The sequence below is a fragment of the Diabrotica virgifera genome, chromosome 2 (genome assembly GCF_917563875.1).
Source record: "Diabrotica virgifera virgifera chromosome 2, PGI_DIABVI_V3a".
Taxonomy (NCBI): domain Eukaryota; kingdom Metazoa; phylum Arthropoda; class Insecta; order Coleoptera; family Chrysomelidae; genus Diabrotica; species Diabrotica virgifera.
The window spans coordinates 124,867,757-124,889,633 of NC_065444.1; the positions used below are offsets into that span (position 1 = coordinate 124,867,757).

The following is a 21,877-nucleotide window of genomic DNA, read 5'->3' on the forward strand; positions in this document are numbered from 1 at the left end:
ATGATTAGCCAGTCTCTTGCCATTAGCAAATGTTTCGGTGATTTGTTATAAATAAAATAAAACTTAGGTACTATTTAGTGATAGTACCTACTATATTATGTTGTAGTATTTTTTAGATTATAATTATATTAATTTTTATTTCTTTATTTTAGAACGACCAGATCTAATTGAAGGCTGGAAAGTGGAGAAAATCCAGGAAATATACCTAGAAGCCCTTCGGGCATACGTAGACAACAGGAGAAAGCCAAAACCAGGCACGGTATTCGCGAAACTCTTATCAGTGTTGACAGAGCTGAGGACTTTGGGAAACCAAAACTCGAAAATGTGCTTCAGCTTGAAACTAAAAAACAAAAAGTTACCCCCGTTCTTAGCAGAAATTTGGGACGTCGACCTGAAGACATAGTCTACATGACCCCCCCGGATACCCCGGAAAGGGTGGTGCTACGAAGGTACAACTGTTCGATTGTTATTAAATATCGTTGTATATAGAAGCAAAAAAAGGACAGAGAAAATCAGACAGTATGACGTTAGCACCACCAAGCTGGCTGTGAACAATATTATATTACTCTTTTTTTATAAACTAACACGACGGCACCTATAGAAGAAATATAAAAAACATTTGTTAGGATGACGTAGTTCGACTTATTCATATTAAGAATCAAACTATACGTAGATTTTTTAAGCCTCTATGAAAAACTTTTATATAAGAACCTTTCTTGGCGATATGCTTACTTAATTGGTAAGACTGGACAGGACTGAACTAAAAAACCATTCAAGGTGCCTTTCCGCTTAAAAACGGATTTAAAAAGTCTGAGGGCTGGTGCAAAAGAAACGAAAAATTAAACAATGAAGAAGAAAAGAAAGATGAAAAACGTAAAATGTCCAAATCGTGCAATTTAACCGTTTTATTCTTGGATATAAAGCACCGTATTTTGGCAATGGGGCGGAATTACTTCAAGGGGAAGATTCAAATAACTTAAAAGAAAAAAGAAAATCAGCAGCCGTCCGAAGAAAAAATATATGAAAGTGAAGTGATTTCAGACGTAGCGACTTGAACTGTGCTATTTTCGACGTGTGCCATCTCAAATTTTTAGATGAGGCACTGTACTACACGTGCGCATTGAGTATAAGAATAACATAACCTCTTTATAATAGACTATCCTGCCTTGAAAAACTATTGATGTTTAAACTGAATGTGTAGTTAATAGTCTACTCATTTTTTATACGATATAGTTTTCGCCATTAGACATTTCTGCAGCTAGATAAGAAGAAAAACGAACAGAACACTAAAAATTGAGATTTTAACACTTAATACTGTAATTAGTAAAAAATCTTCTTACAATATTTTATAGATGATGTGTTCACAACAGGTCTAAAACCTTGTACTAAACATTTTAAACCAATTAGTAGTGTGCTCTTTCCAGTAATAGTAGGAACCACTTCTAAGATCATTTCAATCATTTCTTTGCCAATATTAAGAAATATTATGGAAAAATCGATATTTTATAATTATTTTATAAATTTCTTTATTTATTGTGTTATCAAATGTTGATAACTATACTTTTTACACTTTGTTAAGAGAAAGCACAACAAATAAGATCAGTGATGTTTGTGTGGAACTGTTCTCCAAAAATGTTTGACTATGAATTTCTCCTCCTTCAGAGACATAAGTATAGAGGTATCGAAAAAACGTGATTATAGTAGTGTATGTATTAAATATGATGCTGTTTGGGATTTTAGCCACTTTTGGAGAATAATATACAGGGTGTTAGTAAATAAGTATGAAAAATTTTAAGGGCTAATTCGACATGAAAAATAATGTCGGTTGGCTCTATAAACATATGTCTCCAATGCTTCGTATCCGAGATACGGGGTGTTAAAATTTTTATTTCAAACTGCCAATTTATTTATTGTTCTAAGACCAGTTGAGCTATGAAAATGAAATTTGGTGAGATTTAGAAGGTACTTATTTCGCATTTTTTGACATACAATTAAGAATTTTGTATTCATCATTGGCGCGCCTACGGGTAATGGCCTGAATTTTTTTAAAGAAAAAAATAGTACGCCACTGAGATATTTCGAATTAAAAATTATTTTTAAATTCCACGTCTAATTTGTGATAAAAAACCTTTCATGTCTTTTTTTCATATGGTGCACCGTTTTTATGCAGAAAAATAAAACATCTTGCCGCGTATTTTTCGTTTTTTAATACATTATCAAGAAATATCCAATATAACAATACTAAACTGGAACAATAACAGAAAATATTACTAATAAGATTTTAACTAGGTGCAGAGCTGCAAGAAATGTTAAAAATGACCTCCTTTAGAGGTTACAGAAGAATTTTATATTCATCATTGGCCCACGTACGGGTAATGGTTTGAATTTTTTTAAGAGAAAAATAGTAGGCCACTGAGATATGTCAAATTAAAAATCATTTTTGAATTTCTGGTTTAATTTACGACAAAAAATCTTTCTTGCCTTTTTTTCATATGCGGCGCCGTTTTTATGCAAAAAAATAAAACATCTTAACGTTTATAAAGTATTTGAACTAAGTTTCTATGCAAATGGAAACTACCTCAAATACTTTGTAAGCGTTAAGATATTTTATTTTTTTGTATAAAAACGGCGCCTTGTATGAAAAAAAGGCAAGAAAGCTTTTTTGTCGTAAATTGAACGAGGAATTCAAAAATGATTTTTAGTTTGACATATCTCAGTGGCGTACTATTTTTTTCTTAAAAAAATTCAGAACATTACCCGTGCACGCCAATGATGAATATAAAATTCTTCTGTTACCTCTGTAAAGGAGATCATTTTAAACATTTCTTGCAGCTTTGCACCTAGTTTAAATCTTATTAGTAATATTTTCTGTTATTGTTCTAGTTTAGTAAATAATATTATATTGGATAGTTCTTGATAATGTATTAAGAAATGAAAAATACGCGCCAAGATGTTTAATTTTCTGCATAAAAACGGTGCACCATAAGAAAAAAAAGGCAAGAGCGGTTTTTTATTAAAAATTAAACGTGGAATTTAAAAATAATTTTTATTTTGAAATATCTCAGTGGCGTACTATTTTTTTCTTTAAAAAAATTCAGACTTACCCGTATGCGCGCCTATGATGAATACAAAATTCTTAATTGTATGTCAAAACATGCGCAATAACTACCTCCTAAAACTCACCAAATTTCATTTTCATAGCTCAACTGGTCTTAGAGCAATAAATAAATTGTCAGTTTGAAATAATAATTTCAACACCCCGTATCTCGGAAACGAAGCACTTGCGGACATATGTTTATAGAGCAAACCGGCATTTATTTTTCATGTAGAATTAGCCCTTAAAATTTTTCATACTTATTTACTAACACTCTGTAAATAAATAACCTAACTTGTTTACAATTTCCTTAATAAAATTTTGAACAATATAAGTACATATGTTTACAAGCAACCCTTATGGTTTGTGAAATGACTGCATTTCGAAATAGCCTTATTTAAATATAAATTCCAAAACTACTCTCCTCTAATTTCAATTTTCTGAGTACTCGGTATTTGAGTATTTTATTTCTTTGAATCATACCTTCAATGTTGGAGATTAACATTATATATTATTTGATCTGTTGACTTAATTTTCTTACTTTCTTTACTTTATCGTGTCCGGACATGTCATTCATAGAATTTTGGCCCACTATCGGGAACGTCGGTTCCATCTTTGTTGGCGAGCCACAAATCTTCTAGGGTACACTGATGAGGACAGTTTCTGCTTGTAAAAAAATGTTCCATATTTTGTGTTTTTCTACAGTCACAGTTCACATCATCTTGGTCTATTTTCCCTCATTTTACCATGTTTGATTTTACTGGAGCAACTCCCGTTCTTATCCTATTCATAGTTGTTTTTCACGTTTTAAACTCTAGAGGTCCATTGAACCTGTGGAAGAGAAACATACTCAGGCGGTTCATCCTGCACTGTTCCAACGAAGCTTTTCCTGGATTTTAGTCGCTTTCGTGGTGTTCGAGCTTTGTATAGAGCGAGGTATATCCGCGATCTGTAGAATTTTCTCGATGTGTTCTGCAACGCCTCTGCGTGTTGAGAGTTCTGCAAAACCAGCTGTTTTATATAGATTTGAGAGTGGTTTCATCCACCCCGTTCCTATCCTGCATGCCTCATTTAGCGCAGTATCAACTTGTTTATGTTTGGTGTGGGCAGATCTGCCCCAAGAGAGTTTATTTTTAATTTACCCTAAACTATCTTGAAACTATTTTAAAATTAGACTACACTACTAGAGAGCACTAATTATCCTAGTCGTTTAATCTGTAGTACAAGTGTTTTTATTGCCTGTTTGTGGTAGTTTTTGTGTTCTGTTGGTTTGCGCCAAGCATTACATTTAAATAACGTGCATATAAACATATTTTTCATCGATGTAGATAAACATATTTTCATAAAAAAATGAGACAGAAGTATTTTGTTTAGACACACATAATTTCAGCGCCATCTATTGCCTTAAAAGTCCAAGTTAACGTTTGAGTCAACCCATATATTTATTATAATTGATTTTTGTATTTATTATTTGTATAATTATGTTTTTAATTCAATTTATTTATCGTTATTCATTTTCAAATTCATTTTATTTTTATTGTATTCTTGTTCGTGAAGCAAAAGTATTTTTTGTATAAAAATTGATGTGTTTATGTTTGCAATTGAAAATTATAATGTACTTATGCTATCTTCATCAATATTTCTAAAAGATTCTTTGTGCAAAAGTGAACATTTTATATTTAAATATAAATAAAGATTGTGACATTAGAGGAATATGCTGGACATAATACTCTCATTATGAATTTAATATAGAATAACTTTTTTTACTAAATTCAATACTGGAACGTATCGGTTTTGTAGATAGCCTTTGGACTTTGCTGTAGACAATAGGGCTATTCATCGGCGCCATTTTTCTCGCACTCTTGACATATATACAATGATGTATGACGTATATATATTGTACGTCATATGTCAAGAAAAATGGCGGCGTTGAATAGCCCTATTGACAGCTGACTAATTCCGTGACGTTATGGCAGCTCACATTTGTCTATTACATTTTAGATCGTAATCTTCAAATGCTACAAATTTCACGGAAAGTGAGTATTGTAATGAAGATCTTTATAATGTATATACCGATTTTAGAATATGGTAAGATGGCACAAAAAAGCAAAATATATTTCAATTTCAAGTAATGACATTAAATATTAAAAAAAATTGCAATAATTGTCATTCCTAAGGTTGAGCTCATGAACAAGTATATATTGTTAATGATTAATATAATTAGGAATCTTCTTTAAACTGGACTTAAAAAAAGCACATATTTGTTTACTCAGGAGTCAACCTTATACCTTATGTTATCAGGTAAAAATGATATGGGCAATATTTATGTATTGTATAGGAAGAGTTGCCAGTAATTTTACATATAAAAAGTCTAGATTATGATGTGATTCTAATAATATTTGGATGGCCTTTCCATTGTAGAAAGTTGTTGGTTTAAAAATTGTTCAAGAAGTAAATATTTTATTTATTGTCGCGAAGAGAGATGTCTGCAGAGTTTTATATTAGATAGAGATTCACCATGTATTAAACTTTACCCAGTAAGTGTACAAAATAATTAATGGTACAAAGACTTCAGGAAAAAGTTGTTATGTCACTCAGCAGTCGGTTGACTCCTTTAGACTATAGTTTCGAATCGCATCATCTTTCAACAATTATTATACATTTCTTTTGAAAATAAATAAAAAAAGTAAGTAAAATATAAGATATTGTAATGTTCTTAGTTGGGAAAGGAAGATCTTTGGGCTTGATGAAGCAGCAGGACAATATATGATGAGAATTAACAAAGAGCTTGAAGAACTATACCCAGACACCAGCACATCCAGAGAACACCTCGGAAACATTCTGATGAAAGAACAGAGACCACGTGGACGTCCTCGACTCAGGTGGCGAGATAATATAGTAGAAGACCTGAAAGCTATGGGCGTGGAGAACTGGATGGAGATTGTTCAAGAAAGAGAAGAGTGGTGGCATGTTGTCGACTCGGTTAAAACCCACGAAGGGTTGTAACACCACATAGTAAGTAAAGTGTTCTTAGTCCATGATTCTCGGGTCCAGGAAGAAGAAGGACAACCTGAGAACCTGGTTCAACACAACATCTGTGCAGATTTTCCGCGCTGCTGCAGATAAAATAAAGATTGTCATGAAAATTGCTAACGTTCGTCACGGATATGCACATCAAGAAGAAGAAGAGTCCATAATTATAATTGCCAAACGACATTGACTGATAATACAGTAGCCTTGGCTGTTCATAAACCACCATTTGAACTATGTGATAAACTTGAATGTAGCTCCGATGATGGTAGAGCCACGAAATAATCATTAGTAAACCATTTGAATGGCTTCAAGAGCAGCCAAATCAGCACATAGAGTAAATAAAAGAGATTGGTCATCAAATATCATGTGAACTATCACTGACAATTCGTTTCACATGCCTATCAATAACTTATACAATGCGCATCTAAAGTTTCTCTCTCCTTCACTCCAACTGGTAGTATATACACACACCATTTTCATTAAGTTTATATGAATGGAGTTATTATTGACAGAGATCAATAAATAAACAAATGAATTATAGGAGCAGTCCAAACTTTTTTTACACAGCCATCACTGAATATTGAACCTTCACCATTTTAGTAACAATCACGGTCAAAGCGGTGAAACAGAATCACAAAATTCGAGGAAAGTATTTTGTGATAATTACAAGAACTTAAAAAAAAATTACTTATAAAACTCCATTGAATATAATTTAAAAAAATGCGCTTCTGCACATTTTAAATTCTTCACTAAAATATAAATCAGTATACAACATTTATCATTTTGTGTTACTGTTTAGAAAATTGGGGACAGGGGTGGACTTTAGACGTCTATTTTATAGTTATTGTGCGATACTTGCTGAAGTGAACCAATTTTAATTAAATAAATAAATAAATAAACAATTATGAATATTCAGATGATATGTGGAAAGGATGATTAAGAAAAACTGCTTGCGATCGTCATTAGATCATTTAATAACTCATTACCTCCACAATATGCTGATTCGAACTCATATTACCAAAATAAATAAAAAACCAACAGACGAATATTTTGAAACGAAACAGTATAGTGCAGATAAAGATATACTGATTTTGGTTCTTTTACACCTTTTTGCAACTATAAACTCCCTTCAAAGGTCTCGACAAGGGCCGATCAATGCCGCACATTATTCTTTATAATGCACAATCAGCAAGTATCGAAACCCATGGTGGTTAACATTGGAGATAATGCAATTTTAAAAGATTTAAAATTTAAAGCCATTAAATCACTATATTATATTGATCTGCAGTAAACTATACTGCAGTTTATCTTCTAATCTGTACGAACAAATGCATTTTTTTGACACAATTGCAAAATTAATTTTTGAAAGATGCTAACATTCGATAGTTTGTACTCACTGCCAGCAGTGACTCTGTCTCTCACCCACTCATGTTTCATCATCATGATACCTAGTGTTTCACTTGATGTTAATTCGTGGGCATTTTTTCAAATAACCAAACGGTCATAAGTTTCGTTCAGCTATTAAAATAGTCTGTACAATGTGTGGTTGGATTTAAAAACGATTCTACAAATTAGAATGCGAATATTTCCAATTAAATTTTAGATTTTCATTGACGTTATTTTAAAACAATCTTTGAGCAAGTGATATACTACGCATAATATTGCGTCATTTTTAATGTCAGTCTTTGAGCAATATTCATAAACGGTTTAATGTTTATAAGGCCGGCCACTCACTATTAGGTACCCCTGAACTGAACAGTTAGACCTGTCAGTGAGTGGCCTGCCTAAATGTTTATTGTCGGTCACAATACCGCATCTACAGTTTTTCATTAAAATGTTTTCGAAGCACTTAATAGTGGATAAGAATAATTGATTTGCAGTATTTTTGACAGTCACTTGATGGAAATTCATGTTCAAGAACATATATAACACAGTATTGTTTATAACTTCCACAACAAACAGTCAGCTTCCCCAGAAAAATGACCATTTCAAACTAATTGTTAATCTGTTTGTTAAGAATAGGGCTTTTCATTCACAGTTATTTGTTTCGAGCTTCTGTCATGTGTCACATAATATTAATATATCTACGTCATACGTTATTGGTATATACCGATGATACAAACCAAAGACGTATGACGTATATATATTTATATTATGTGACGCATGACATAAGCTCGAAATAAATGACAATCGATGAAAGCCCCATTAATGTAGTTCATTTCAGTTCATTTCTCTTGTATTTTTTCTACATTGACAAATAAAAATATTAAGGTGTCACCTTTGTTGTTTCTAATGGAAATTTAGTTTAGATTAAAATGGTAATAAGACCTTATGTTAGGTCTACAAATTTTTGTACACAAAAACACTTTCAAATTGTCATTTTTGGTAGTAGCCTGATGTTTCAGCAAAACATGTAAAGTTGACTATATAGGGCTTCTCATCGATTGTCATTTGTTTCGAGCTTATGTCATATGTTGTATAATCTGTGTATAATATTAATATACACGGATTATAGGACATATGACAGAAGCTCGAAACAAATGACTGAATGAAAAGCCCTATTCTAAGGAAGTTAAAAACATCAGAATTGTTTTTAGGCTAACAAACAAGTTTACTTAAAAAGCTCTCCAGGTAAAAAAGCAATAGTACAGATTGTTTGGTTATTTATAGAAATACCCACATAAAGATCCATGCAGTCTAATAAACAGTTGAAACAAAGACTTTTATAAGTAATTAATAAACTATATAACTTAAGTAAAAAAGTCTTTGTGTAAATATATACCCGGCACAAATTTTTAATATCGACATGGTGAGGTTATAAAATCGAGAGAGTTTTATACATATACAATTATTCCATTATTATATAGGTAAGTACATAATTAACGAAGCGTTGTGACATACAATGATCTGTTTAATTTCACATTACTAGCAACAATTTTTTCCACTATTTTTAAAGTACTACGAAAGAATTTAAACACGTTGTTTTTTAAATTTGTGGTGACACGCTTTAATTACTATTTTTGCTAATTTTATTTTTTAATAATTTTACTCAAAACGGTCATATAAATTCACATTTAATATACAAACCAGATGCTAAGAAGTTTTACGAAACGAAATGTTCCCCTAACCATAATGTTTTTGGTGTGTTCAGTTTGACAAACTCAATTCCCCATAAATTAATTACCTTATCAGACCTTATGTCAACGCACTCTGGAAATGCATTCGAAGACGTTTCTTAAAACTACAGAAAGGGTCTGAGCTTTTAAAACGCCAGATGTAGTAATTTAACGCCTTTCCGGCCAGATGGTAGAAACACAAACATATTAGCGTTTGTGGTTTTTTTAGCCACAGCGTCAGTCGATACACAACCACGGGTCTATTTACAACCTCCCGTCGGCAGTCATGCCCCAGGGGGCGACGGGATAGACGCGATGCGTCAACAACACGCCCTTTCGAGATATGTATAAGCAAAACACGTCTTTTTATCGACACAAATAAATATATTATTGTTCATTGTTTACACTTATTTTTAATTGATTCCGTTAACCCACTCCATCGGAACAAATTTAAGGTCGATAGCAACAGACAAAGCGATAGCCGCATTCGATCCCGCTGCCATCACCATAATCTGTAAAATTTGCACATTCAAAGCAAAATATGTTCACCGTACTACCAAAAACGTAACCACTTTTTGGTTAATTGGCACGGGAGCTCCAGTTTTCATAGTAAAGACGAAGTGTTTCAGAGGTTTACGAGTATACGAATGTTGTATCTGGTGATTAAAAAGGACTATGCTCTCAGTATAAGGGCTATATTCAGTGATAAGTCAGCACGTGGTAGCGCCTGTTTGCAAAACTCTAGTGGCGCCCTCTTTGCTGACGCCTGTGTGCACCTCACACATTGCACACGTGTACGGCGCGGCCCTGGCTATATTTAAGGCGTTAGTTAAGTCGTCTACATAAGTTTCAACTGGATAGTATAGAGTATAGAAGCTTTTTACAGCTGCATAATCTGTTGTGATTCCCACTACTTTCCAAACCGACTAATGTAAATGGATTTTGTCGATAAAATCACATAGTCACTGGGCTTCAAGTGGAGGATACATCTAGGCAGCTGGAAGAAATGAAGGAAGAAGTAAGTCATAGGAACTTCTCAGCCTGTATTCATAACTAAACGAGGTAGTAGCAACTATTGTTTCCATCTACCGTTAACATAGCGATACAAATATTACAAATAAACACTTCTTTAATATCCCGGAAGAACTAAACAGTGGTCAATCCAAACAGGTCGAGTTATTTCTTCTTATTCTTCTTATTGTAGTGCCTATCCGTTTCGGATGTTGGCAACCATCATGGCAATCTGTACTTTGCACACTGCCGCTCTGAAAAGATTTGTGGTTGTTGTGTTAAACCATGTACCTACGTAGATTTTTCAACCAGGACATCCTTCGTCTTCCAGACCCCATTTTCCTTCTACTTTCAGCGACATCACTGTGATTTTCACTGACCTTCATCAGTGATTTTTGAGTAGTGATACTTTCAGTGACAACTAGAGACGATTCTATCAATATCCTTTAATACCAGAATATAATATCATCGATATCATTATAAAGATAACAAATATGAAATACGGTATGCAATGAGGTTCTCTGGTGGTAGGGTCATTCTAAGCGAACGGCTCCACGAGCGACAAGTTTACGCCAGCAGTAGCCGTAAAACGAACTCGGGGTTCCGCGGAACGGAATAGGAATACCCGAACTGAACCGACTACGCACAAGTCCTGTAGTCGGTTCAGTTCGGCTATTCCTATTCCGTTCCGCGGAACCTTAGGCTAAGGCTCCACGGGTGACAAATTTACGCTAGCAGTAGCCGTAAAACGAACTTAGGTTCCGCGGAACGGAATAGGAATAGCCGAACTGAACCGACCACAGGACTTGTGCGTAGTCGGTTCAGTTCGGCTATTCCTATTCCGTTCCGCGGAACCTTAAGTTCGTTTTACGGCTACTGCTGGCGTATACTTGTCGCTCGTGGAGCCGTCCACTAAATCTACAGAATCAACTATTGGACGTTATGAATCCGCAACGTTATATCAGTCAAGTAATCGGAATATGAGAATTATTAAACAGAAATTCCTGAATCCGTCGGTATTATTCATTTTAAAAACTCAACTTAATGTTACACAAAGATTTTGCCGTAATTTTTCAGCAAAATAAATACTAGTAAAAATAGAAATTTTTTTCTGCTTGTTTGTGAAATTAAATGGGTCAACAAAGTAAAAATACTTGTTTTTATAACGCACCTTGTACATTTGACACTGCCAAATTTTTTGGACTGCCATCGTGCTAACTGTAGTTTTTCATAAATGTTTGTCTGTCATAGAATTAAGAATAAAAAGACTGCATGGATTATTAAGGTTTAAAAGGAAATAATTTTTAAAAAGGACTGTACTGTTAATCATATACGTGTTTGAAAAATTTTTCTTGATAAGCTAAACGACGTTAATGAACAAGTTAAGTATCGTTGCCAGATTTTTTGCAGAGTAGGGATTGCAGTTAAACAAGAGATACATTTAAAAGAGTTATGGAATAAGGTTCTCGTGAGAGTTATGTTTAATGTGTCTAATTTTAATTTAAGCTTCATTCAAAAAATTTTTTTTGTTTAATTATAAGCAACAAAAACATTATCTTTTTATTTATTTGAAATATCTCCCATTATTTAGTTCATCCAGTAATGTTATTCGGTCATGTGGTCAAACAGATGCGTTTCTAAGTTTTCTATGGCTGTCGTGTGGTTTGAACCATGAACCTCTTACTGCTCACTTCAGAGCGAGTCTGTCAGTCTATTAAACCGACACACGTGATATTTACGTGATATTTTCTTACGGCCGGTTTCACAAAGTAAAGTTAACTTCTGGTTAAGAGATAACCTCATAATTACCCCAAAATATGCGTTTTAGTTTCATAATTGTTACCCTTCTGGGTATACACATAAGGGTAACCCACTCCAACCTCTGGTTAAAAATTCTGCGAGTTAACCATACTTCGCTAGTTTTTGGGGTAACCTGTGGTTATCTCTTAACCACAAGTTAACTTTACTTTGTGAAACCGGCCGTTATAGTTATTTTCTGACTAGATGCCAACAAGAGAGCTTGTGATAAAATATAGAAAAAAAAACGGTAGGGGCATTCTTAAAGAGAACATACAGCTTACAAATATATAAACAAAACAGGAACTACTATTGCAAATATAGTTGATGAATACTACATATCGAAACAGATAAAATATAACACTACATAAGTAGTCTTTAAAAAAGGAGGACAAATAAGAGAGGTACGTTAAAGAATAGTGCATAGCAAATCAAAAATTTAGCATATTGAGCTAAAGAAGAAAATTGTAGCAAAAAAACTTACATCGAAACCAATGTCACAAAAAAAGAGGGAAGTAACGAAAAATAATGTCGAGAAATTGTCAAATGCGGTAAAAGAAATAGTTAACAACGCTATAAGTTTTATAGCGTCTTAGCACCTTCAATTAGAGAGATCAACGAATCTCCTTGGGTTTTATGTCTTTGGGTTTTATTCTGCTAAGATTGAAGTATTTCTCTGACTAGCGTGTGGCTCAAGCTATGATCCTAGTAAACTATACAATTCTTAATGAGTCTACCAGTCTGCTAAGCCATCGAGCCCACTGACCATTTGTAAACATTTTTAAAAATGCCCAGACTGTAGGCAAAATGTATGAAGATGAAAAATGGTTAGTGGATACTTCTGAGTAAAAAGTATTTATTTTCATAACTTAAAAATTGAAACTTCAAAATCAACGTATTATCAATTCAAATTGTGTTTAATTTCTATTTAATATAATAAATAATACAGAAATGCCACAAGAACATAGTTTTGTAATCATATTAATTCAGAAATGAACAGTAGAAATTTTTTTCTGTCTTCTTTATTTTAGTTGAATTGAATGTTTCATTTTAACCCTTTCGTTCATTAATACAGCTGCTTTTTTAGTGATTACGTCGTCTATCTTCAACGATTCCCATCTTCTTCCTTCACCTCCCTCTTCCTTCTGTTAATATGTGTTAATTTCACTCTTTTTTTTAATCTAGTTGATATTTTCCACAACCTTACATGCCTAGGAATACCTTTCCAGATATTCTACGAAGTATCTTTATTTCTGTTGTTTAATTTATTCTTTTAACTTTTAATTTTTCTGGTCTAATTTTTGTATTATGTCATGATAGGCGTTTTAGTTGTCTTGTAGATTCTCCATTTGGTCTCAAAATTGTTATTTTTTGTTCCTGTACTACCGCCGCATCATCGTCAAAACTTGATAATTGGGTTTCTAACTATTTGGGTTTCGTTTTTTTGCTTGATAATTACTCCATCTATTTCAAGCGTGCATCTCAGAGATACGTATATCAAATATCTGATTTAGAAGTGGAAATCATAATGTCAAAAGATCTTTTCCGTTCTATTCTGGCGTAGAAGTCGTTTTCATTTTTAACTACCGTTGCATCATCTGCAAAATATAAAATGGTAATCCCGTTTTCTTTTATTTTATATTTTTTCATTTTCCGTAATTTTGTTATTGCTTGAATACAAGAGGGCTCAATATATATTATACCATTCCCAGTGGGTATTAGTTGAATACTAAACGATATTCGGAAATTACGAAGTCATAAAAAGAAAGCACGATATATGTCTACCATAAAACCAAATAATTTAAAAGTGGCATATATTACAATACTCGAGACCAAGAGTCAGTAGAACTTCTGGAACACATTGTTTTTAGTATCTATAATTATCTTGACTATTGCAGTTTTCTAAGTCGGTGTGACATACAGCGAAACCTGAATTCCAACTCTTTTAAATATTTTTTATATTTGACAAGTTATTCTTCTGTTAGATTGAAGTTTTGTACTGATTTCTTTTGAAATCCACCGCTACTAAAACGGAAGAAATCGTTACATAAAAGCAACAGACTATTCAATATTATCCATTTTGTATGTAAGTCTCGACTGACAAGAGAAAACAACCTAGAAAACACATTTTTTTTAAGTGTAACAATATATAGTGCTCCTGTCAGTTGACCCTTAAATATGTAGTAATTACTCAAACTATTTTAATTGTACTGCTTTAAATTTAGAATAGTCTGTTAATATCGATTGTTTCAGTACCAGTTTTTTTTCTCAGTGAAATTTTAGAAATTTGGGAGAAAAATCTAATGTATTTATCCAACTACTAGTAGCTTCGTAATATTTGTTTACCTACGATTACAATGATCTTATTATACGTAGTGATTTGATAACAATCACTACGTTACAAATCAGCACAGATTGTGTTATAAAGTATATGTAACTTGATTACATAATGTTTATTTACAAATTTACACATATCGCTGCCTTAATTATTCTCTGTAGCTAAATTTGATATTTATTTATTCTTTTAAGAGCATGAGTTAGCTTAGTATAATTACGTTCTACAATTTTTATGACACTTTGTGTTACGTACCAGATACAAGGGAGTGTCATATTTTATTTGATATAGAATACATCACTCTTATTTTAAATTTTTAACCATTTTAACCGCAAGAGGGTTGTTTATATCCTCGTTTAACGCGAGTACGTTGAAGAGGATTTTTGTTACCGCTATTTTAAACAAGGTAAATTAATTAATTAATTAGTGTAATGTGATTAAAAGCAGGGTAGGACAAACTATATTGAAAGTGTAATTTTGTCTAATATTTAACATTATTAAATTATTTATTTTATTGTAGCTTTTACTGAAAAGTACATAGGGGAAGTATGAAATTGGTTTTATAGCTGTATGTAGCTAAAACTATATTCTCTTAAAATTAAATTCAAATCATAGATTTATTTAGTTTTGCCCTACGATCTATACGTACTAATAATAGATAAATATCGATAAATGATACTCATCGTAAAAGTACCCCGCGCGTCAACATTTATACAGTGCTAGTCAAAAGTCCGTCCTCCCCTCGTATCTTTTGAACGGTTATACTTATAATAGTGAAATTTGGAGGGATATTTGGGAAATAAACGGACGTAGGATTCTCAACTAGTCATGACAGGTGACGTAATAGTGACAGATGACTTTACAGCGCAACTGTGACAGAGATAATTTTAAATGGGATCTTATGTTAAGTGATACCTCGTTTGGAAGGTATTGAAAATACCTATTAAGTCATACTAATTTTGTTTGAGTTTAAGCTCATTTTGAAGAATAAATAAAATAAATATAAAATTGTAGTTCGCATTTACTTAATAAAAATTCAAACTGTCGCCTATGGTTACTTGTCAAAAAGGTTGACGTTGACGTAAAAACTACTAGAAAACTGAAAAACGTCAACTTTTTTGACAAAAAAAAAACGGGCGGACATTTGATTTTTTTTAATTAAATGCGAAACTACAATGTTATATTTATTTAATTTATTCACCAAAATCAACTTAAACAAAAACAATTAGTATGACTGAATAGGTATTTTGAATACCTTTTAAACGAGGTATCACTTACCATAAGGTCCCATTTAAAATTATCGGCCACAGTGGCTCTGTCACTGTTACGTCACCTGTTATGACTAGTTGAGAAGCCGACGTCTGTTTATTTCCTCCCTCCAAATTTGACTATCTTAATTATAACCGTTCAAAAGATACGATGGGGAGGGAGACGGACTTTTGACTAACACTGTATATAAAAATGCAAAATTACAATTCTTGTGCCAGGCGAATATATATTTCAGAGCTATAAAAAGAAGAAGTATAAAATCAAACAGCATTTAAGCACATTATTTACAATGAAAACTGTATTTAAACGCAGAAACTTATGAAAAACTATGACAGGAGCAGTAGCAAAGATAGAAGCTTAGTATAAATAATATTCAGTTCAAAAACACTGCACGTTCAAAACGTAAAAATGAAAAATTTATATAAAGGAAACTAACAATCGCGTAAATTATAGTACATACACGTCTTTATGACGGGGTACGCGAGAAATAACGTATTTGCGCCCCATGTTACCGGATGCCACCGACCGATGGAACAATAAGGAGCTTCTTAATTTTTCGACAACTTGTCTCTGCTATTGTTACATTCTCACGAATTAAGGCCGGCACACTATGGCCGCCATTAAGTACGGCCATTAGGTACGCCCGACAGGTATGAGGATCACACAAACTCTTAAGGTATACCATACCTGAAGTTTGCCAGTTCACGATGGATTCTCCATAAGATTACTCTTTCTCTTCGTATTTTTTGTATTTTGTGATGGAAAAAACACAAACAGTGGTGTAAAAAATGGTTACAGAGAAGAAATAAATGTACCCTTATCAATCTCCTTGTGAACTAAGACATGAACCATTGACTAATAATTTTCTGCGCATGAACGAATGAGTGTACAACGAGTTAATATCACTTGTATTTACTTTGCCAACGTTTTTACCAAGGTCTCGTGTGCAACAGGCTCCATTTCCTTCAATTTATGCACTAATTTTCTGTATGCAGCATCTTTCTATTCTCTATTGTGATACTCGTTATCTATTACTTTCCACAAGCAAGGTTCACTTTTATAAATTTCAATGAATCTGCCATGAAATTCATCATTTCGTTGCGACATGTGTCAATATGTACTTAAACTGATTGTTTTGTTAGGTAAAATTAAAGGAACACAACAGTAAAATAAATTAAAATTAAGAAGCTCTCAACTAAAAGTGAAAATTGTCCACAACAAAGGATTGTTAAAAACTGAGACCTGTTCAGAGACACCTGATGAAACTGCCACACACAAGTCTACAGGCCCGTCAGGTAGAACTGATCAAATTTTCATCAGGTGTCGATTGGCTTCAGATCGCATGAGAGGCTAGTTATTCCCCCCACACACACGATCAGATACACCTGACAGGCGTAACTGTTCAGGTGTATCTGATGTGAGTGGCCGGCCTAAATCCTGCACAACGAAACTATCAGAATTGGCGTTTGCTATACTTGTTACTTCTTCTTCTTCTCATAGCACTACAACCCTGACTGTACAACTCGCTTCCATAGCATTCGTGGACGTCAAAAGGGTCTTGGGACGTCCACGGACGTCTTTAGGAAGTCGGTAAACATGGCCAGCCCATATTAGACGTTGGGATTTACTCTCTTGGACTACGTCGCTAGTCTTATACATCTGTTTGACCTCAGCCTTTGCTCTCATTCGGTGTTGGTTACTATTAGGATTGTGATTAGGTCCAAAGAATCTTCTAAGGATTTTTCTCTCTCTACCTGTTAGGATTTTAAAAATTAGTAAACCTGAGTATTAGTAAACTCTTTAAATTTTTGCATTTTTGAAACCGGAGAGTCCATATACTTCTATACCGTATTATTATACAGGGTGTCCCCGAAAATAGTGCGTTCCTTTAAGGTATGGACATAATACACAATTTAGAAGAAAAAAGTCCTATAACATTTTTTTCTAAAGTTAACCGTTTCCAAAAAAAAAAATTAAATTGTTCGCCATATAAGCGAACTTTTATTTTCATAAAATTAACTAATTTGGCATCACTGTACAAGAACTGTTTGTGATTTAGTTTATTGGCACCACAAATGTAGGTCAGACAAGTACACCTGCAAAATAATTGTACCATCTCATGTTTGAAAATCCAACAAAACAAGAATTTGTTTGTTTGTTTAGGGTGAAGACAGGGTTTAATGTAATACTTATGGCAAAATGCTGCAACTATTTTTGAATTGTGATTGTCTATGTTTGGATTTTTGTATACATAGTTGTCAGATTTCAATTTGCATACCAAAATGTATTTTGGTTTTTTAGCCAAACGGTTGCATTTAGAAAAAAAATGTTATAAGACTGTTTTGCTCTACATGGTGCCTTCTACCTATACCTTTAAGGAACGCACTATTTTCGGGGACACCCTGTATACAGTTAGACCAGTCAGTTAAAGTAAGAAAACAATATAGGTATTAAAACTATATTTTTTCTTCCTAGTTTGTTTTCTTACTTTAACTGGCAATTCTAAGCGTAGAAACAGACGAAACACTCTGCAGCTCTACTCTGTGGATCACAAAGTGGCTTAAATAGACCATTTTGTAGCGCCAATGATTTTGTAATGAATGCCACAGTGGCGAGGATCGGAGACAGTGGCCAGCCATTGTCGTCAGCTACTGTGGCCGATCCTCGCCACTGTGGCGTCCATTACAAAATCATTGGGGCTACAAAATCGCCTGTTTAAGCCTCTTTGTGGATCCACTCAGTAGCGCTGCAGGCTGGCTTATTTGTTTCCATTCTAACCGTTCAGGTGTACCTGATAGTGAGTGGCCGGCCTTAGTTAAATTGTTAATACATATACCTATTTAATTGATAAGTGGATAACATCCGGAATTTTATGCTTTAGTATCATTTTCCTTATTTATTTTTATTTAAATTTATTTATTTAAAATAAATTATATATTTAATTTGTGTTACCCTGTGACGTTGTTAGGGATTGTAATACAGAAAAAATTAGAATAGTTGGTAACAAATAGTCCAAGGTACTGTAACAATTTTAGATAATTTTAAAGAAATATTAGTCGATTTTTCCCCAATATTATGTATATTAGGTTTTAAATTATATTAGTGTAACGATCTCTTTAAAAAAATCCTTGTATGATAATGTATATATTGTGGTAATAATGATTTTAGTCACTTTGTTGAACATACAGAGTAAATATTAAGTTCTGTTACACAATCTCTTATGTCCAAGCAGGGAATTATGAAAAGTTATTTATGCCGATTATTATTATTATCATTGTAATTTTATTTAAATAATTTAAATGAATACATTGTAACCCTGCTTTCACAGTAGAGTTTCATTCCTACTAAGAGTGAATATATTTTAGATTAATTGAAAGAACGTGCAATATGTACAAATTTTACTAATTTACTTTTTTTATATATATTAATTATTAGGTCTGTATATCAGGATATATTGAAAGCAGGATGCTGCGATAAAAAGTCAGATTTTGCAGTAAGAAATTGGTAATACAAAAGCAAATTCAGTTGTAAGTTAGCTAATTTCAGTAAGATGTTTAAAATAAATATCATTAACATCTTGTTCTTATACTTGGCCTTTTGACGGTGGCTATTACTCTAGCGTACTCTTTTCTGTTATCTGCATAATAAACCATTTCCGACACGTTATTCTGCATCAATTTTTACTCTTCCAATTATTTTGCGGTTTTAAATCTCCTTTTTACATAATTTATTTGAGATATTCAATCGAGAAAAAGCTTAAATACAAGCAAGAACACCGCTTGATCGTATTTTTAATGACATATTTATTGGCTGAAGAGTTATAAAATAGAGCTAGAAGGAGTAGGGGCGAGCATACATCAGTTCTGTAGGCGAGAATCATATGTTTACCTGCAATTGTCTAGGCCCGTTTTTTCTTGGCTGTAGATACAGTCGGAAAAATGAAAGATTACCCGTGAACGATCACATCAATCACTTATTTTGTATTTGCTGTCTTTTTCTATAAATAACAAACGTTTGTTTAACACCGCTTGATCGTATTTTTAATGACACATTTATTGGCTGAAGAGTTATAAAATAGAGCTAGGAGTAGGGAGTGAGCATACATCAGTTCTGTAGGCGAGAATCATGATATGTTTACCTGCAATTGTCTAGGCCCGTTTTTTCTTGGCTGTAGATACAGTCGGAAAGATGAAAGATTACCCATGAACGATCACATCAATCACTTATTTTGTATTTGCTGTCTTTTTCTATAAATAACAAACGTTTGTTATAGAAAAAGACAGCAAATACAAAATAAGTGATTGATGTGATCGTTCATGGGTAATCTTTCATTTTTCCGACTGTATATGTATATTATAAATAGTTGGTTACCTACAACAGTCTTGTAAATTATGGGGCCATTTAAACTGTATTAATATTTTGTTGTATATTTTAGTTTGCCGTTTCTGTATCTACAATCCTTTGTAATTTTTTCTAGTTCCTCAACGTCTTTTTGAGATAATATCTATACATATTTGCAATAGAATGAAGTTGTAGTTGTAGTACACTTGTCAATTAATTATTAGTTCAGTGTCCATTATTGGATTTTTACTTAACTATTACCCATTTTTTTATTGTACAGTTGGATTTTGGGTGAAACTAACCCACTTTATTTGACGTGATTTTTGTTTTATTTATCGTATTATACAGGGTGCACCAAAGAAAACAGTCCACCTCGATATTTGGCAGTAGTTATTAGATTTTAACGAAATGCCGAAACAGGTCGATTTTTTCGGCATTTCCTTAAAATCTAATAACTACTGCCAAATATCGAGGTGGACTGTTTTCATTGGCCCACCCTGTATACAAATAATCATAATAGAAAATCATTAAATGGCAGTGTTTATAGATCAAGAGTTACTTACAACAGCCAATTACTTCACCTGGTACTCAATTTTTTATAGAACATCAGACTTTTTATTTATACATCCTGTAGATTTGTTTACTTTATACAGATGAATACTGAGTGGCAGTATTATACATAGAGCGGGTGGTGATTTTTTTTAAAAGTCGCCATCTTAAGTGGTTGAGAAACGTTTAATAGCCATATAATTCTTTATTTATTATCGGATATAGTAGTCAATGTGCAAACTAAGTGTCAGTATAACTATAATTATGTTCTCTTTGTATATTAGATGTTAACCAGAGATCTGTTACTAAATATATTTTTAAGTAGTAGAATCAGTTTTATTGTTGACGGTTTGTCACTTAGTCTGCTATGTCTGTTTAAATGCAAAGGCTATTTTAACCTGACTTAGAATACAAATAAATTATTTAATTGGCTTCACGTATTATTTGAACACCAACATGTAATTCAGATATTTTTCAAATTATTTATTGATGTAAAAAGGTTAATAGTCTTAAAATTTATATGTCGGTTTTGAAATAGTTTTTGCATGTACTTTATATAGATAGTTTACTATTGTACAGAGCCTATATTTTATTTATGATGGCTGTTGGACGTTCTTGAGCCTTATCACAGTTGACCTGCAACATGACCTGTACCGCAAATCGAGTGTTGTATGCAATGACATGTTCGATGATATATTTTGTGCAGTAAACAGTAAATTAATAGATATTTATGTGTTTTATTTCTTTATCAATATATAAACCGTTAAAACCGAAACCCTATTTAAAAAAATACCATTTTTATTGGGAGTAAGCCACAATTTTCCGTTAAAATAAATTAATTAACGTTTCCACTTCCAATTCGGAAATGATTTCCGAAGTGTAAATCGAAACGTCAAATAAACTTATTTTAAAGTAATATTGCTTATTTCCAATAAAAATAGTAAATTGCATTAAGATCCCCCAAGAAAATTGCATCAGAACTATTTAAAAAAATACGCAAAATAAAAAGAAACAGAAAGGACCGACAAAAGTGAAGGATAATCAAACAAAAATTATCAGGTAGAATAATATTACATACCACTAACATCGTCCTAAGCGACGTATAATAATATTACCTTAAATATACAAAAAATATTATTTCTCTTCTACAGTAGGTAAATCTAGTTTGACGGCTGTTACGCCGATATAAAGCTGGCCACTCGCGGTACTGCGGTGTCGTTCGACAAAATCGTCGATGATATCTCTCTGTGGTCAAATTGTAATGATTTTGTTAGATGCACACGATCAAAATTTTTGTTAATTAGTCGAATTCGACAAAATTGAATGACGGCG

At 32.9% G+C, this 21,877-nt stretch overlaps 1 protein-coding gene across 4 annotated transcripts in view; it reads left to right on the plus strand.

Moving 5' to 3' along the window:
* The window catches only part of LOC114324627 (ecdysone receptor), a 1,502,986-nt gene extending 1,481,714 nt beyond the window's left edge, over positions 1 to 21,272 (plus strand). For all 4 annotated transcript variants that reach the window (XM_028272498.2, XM_028272499.2, XM_028272496.2 and 1 more), the window contains one exon: positions 153 to 21,272. In XM_028272498.2, the coding sequence (XP_028128299.1) occupies positions 153 to 403 (251 nt within the window). In that variant the 3' untranslated portion in view covers positions 404 to 21,272. The remainder of the gene's footprint in view (positions 1 to 152) is intronic.
* The last annotated feature ends 605 nt before the right edge of the window (positions 21,273 to 21,877 follow it).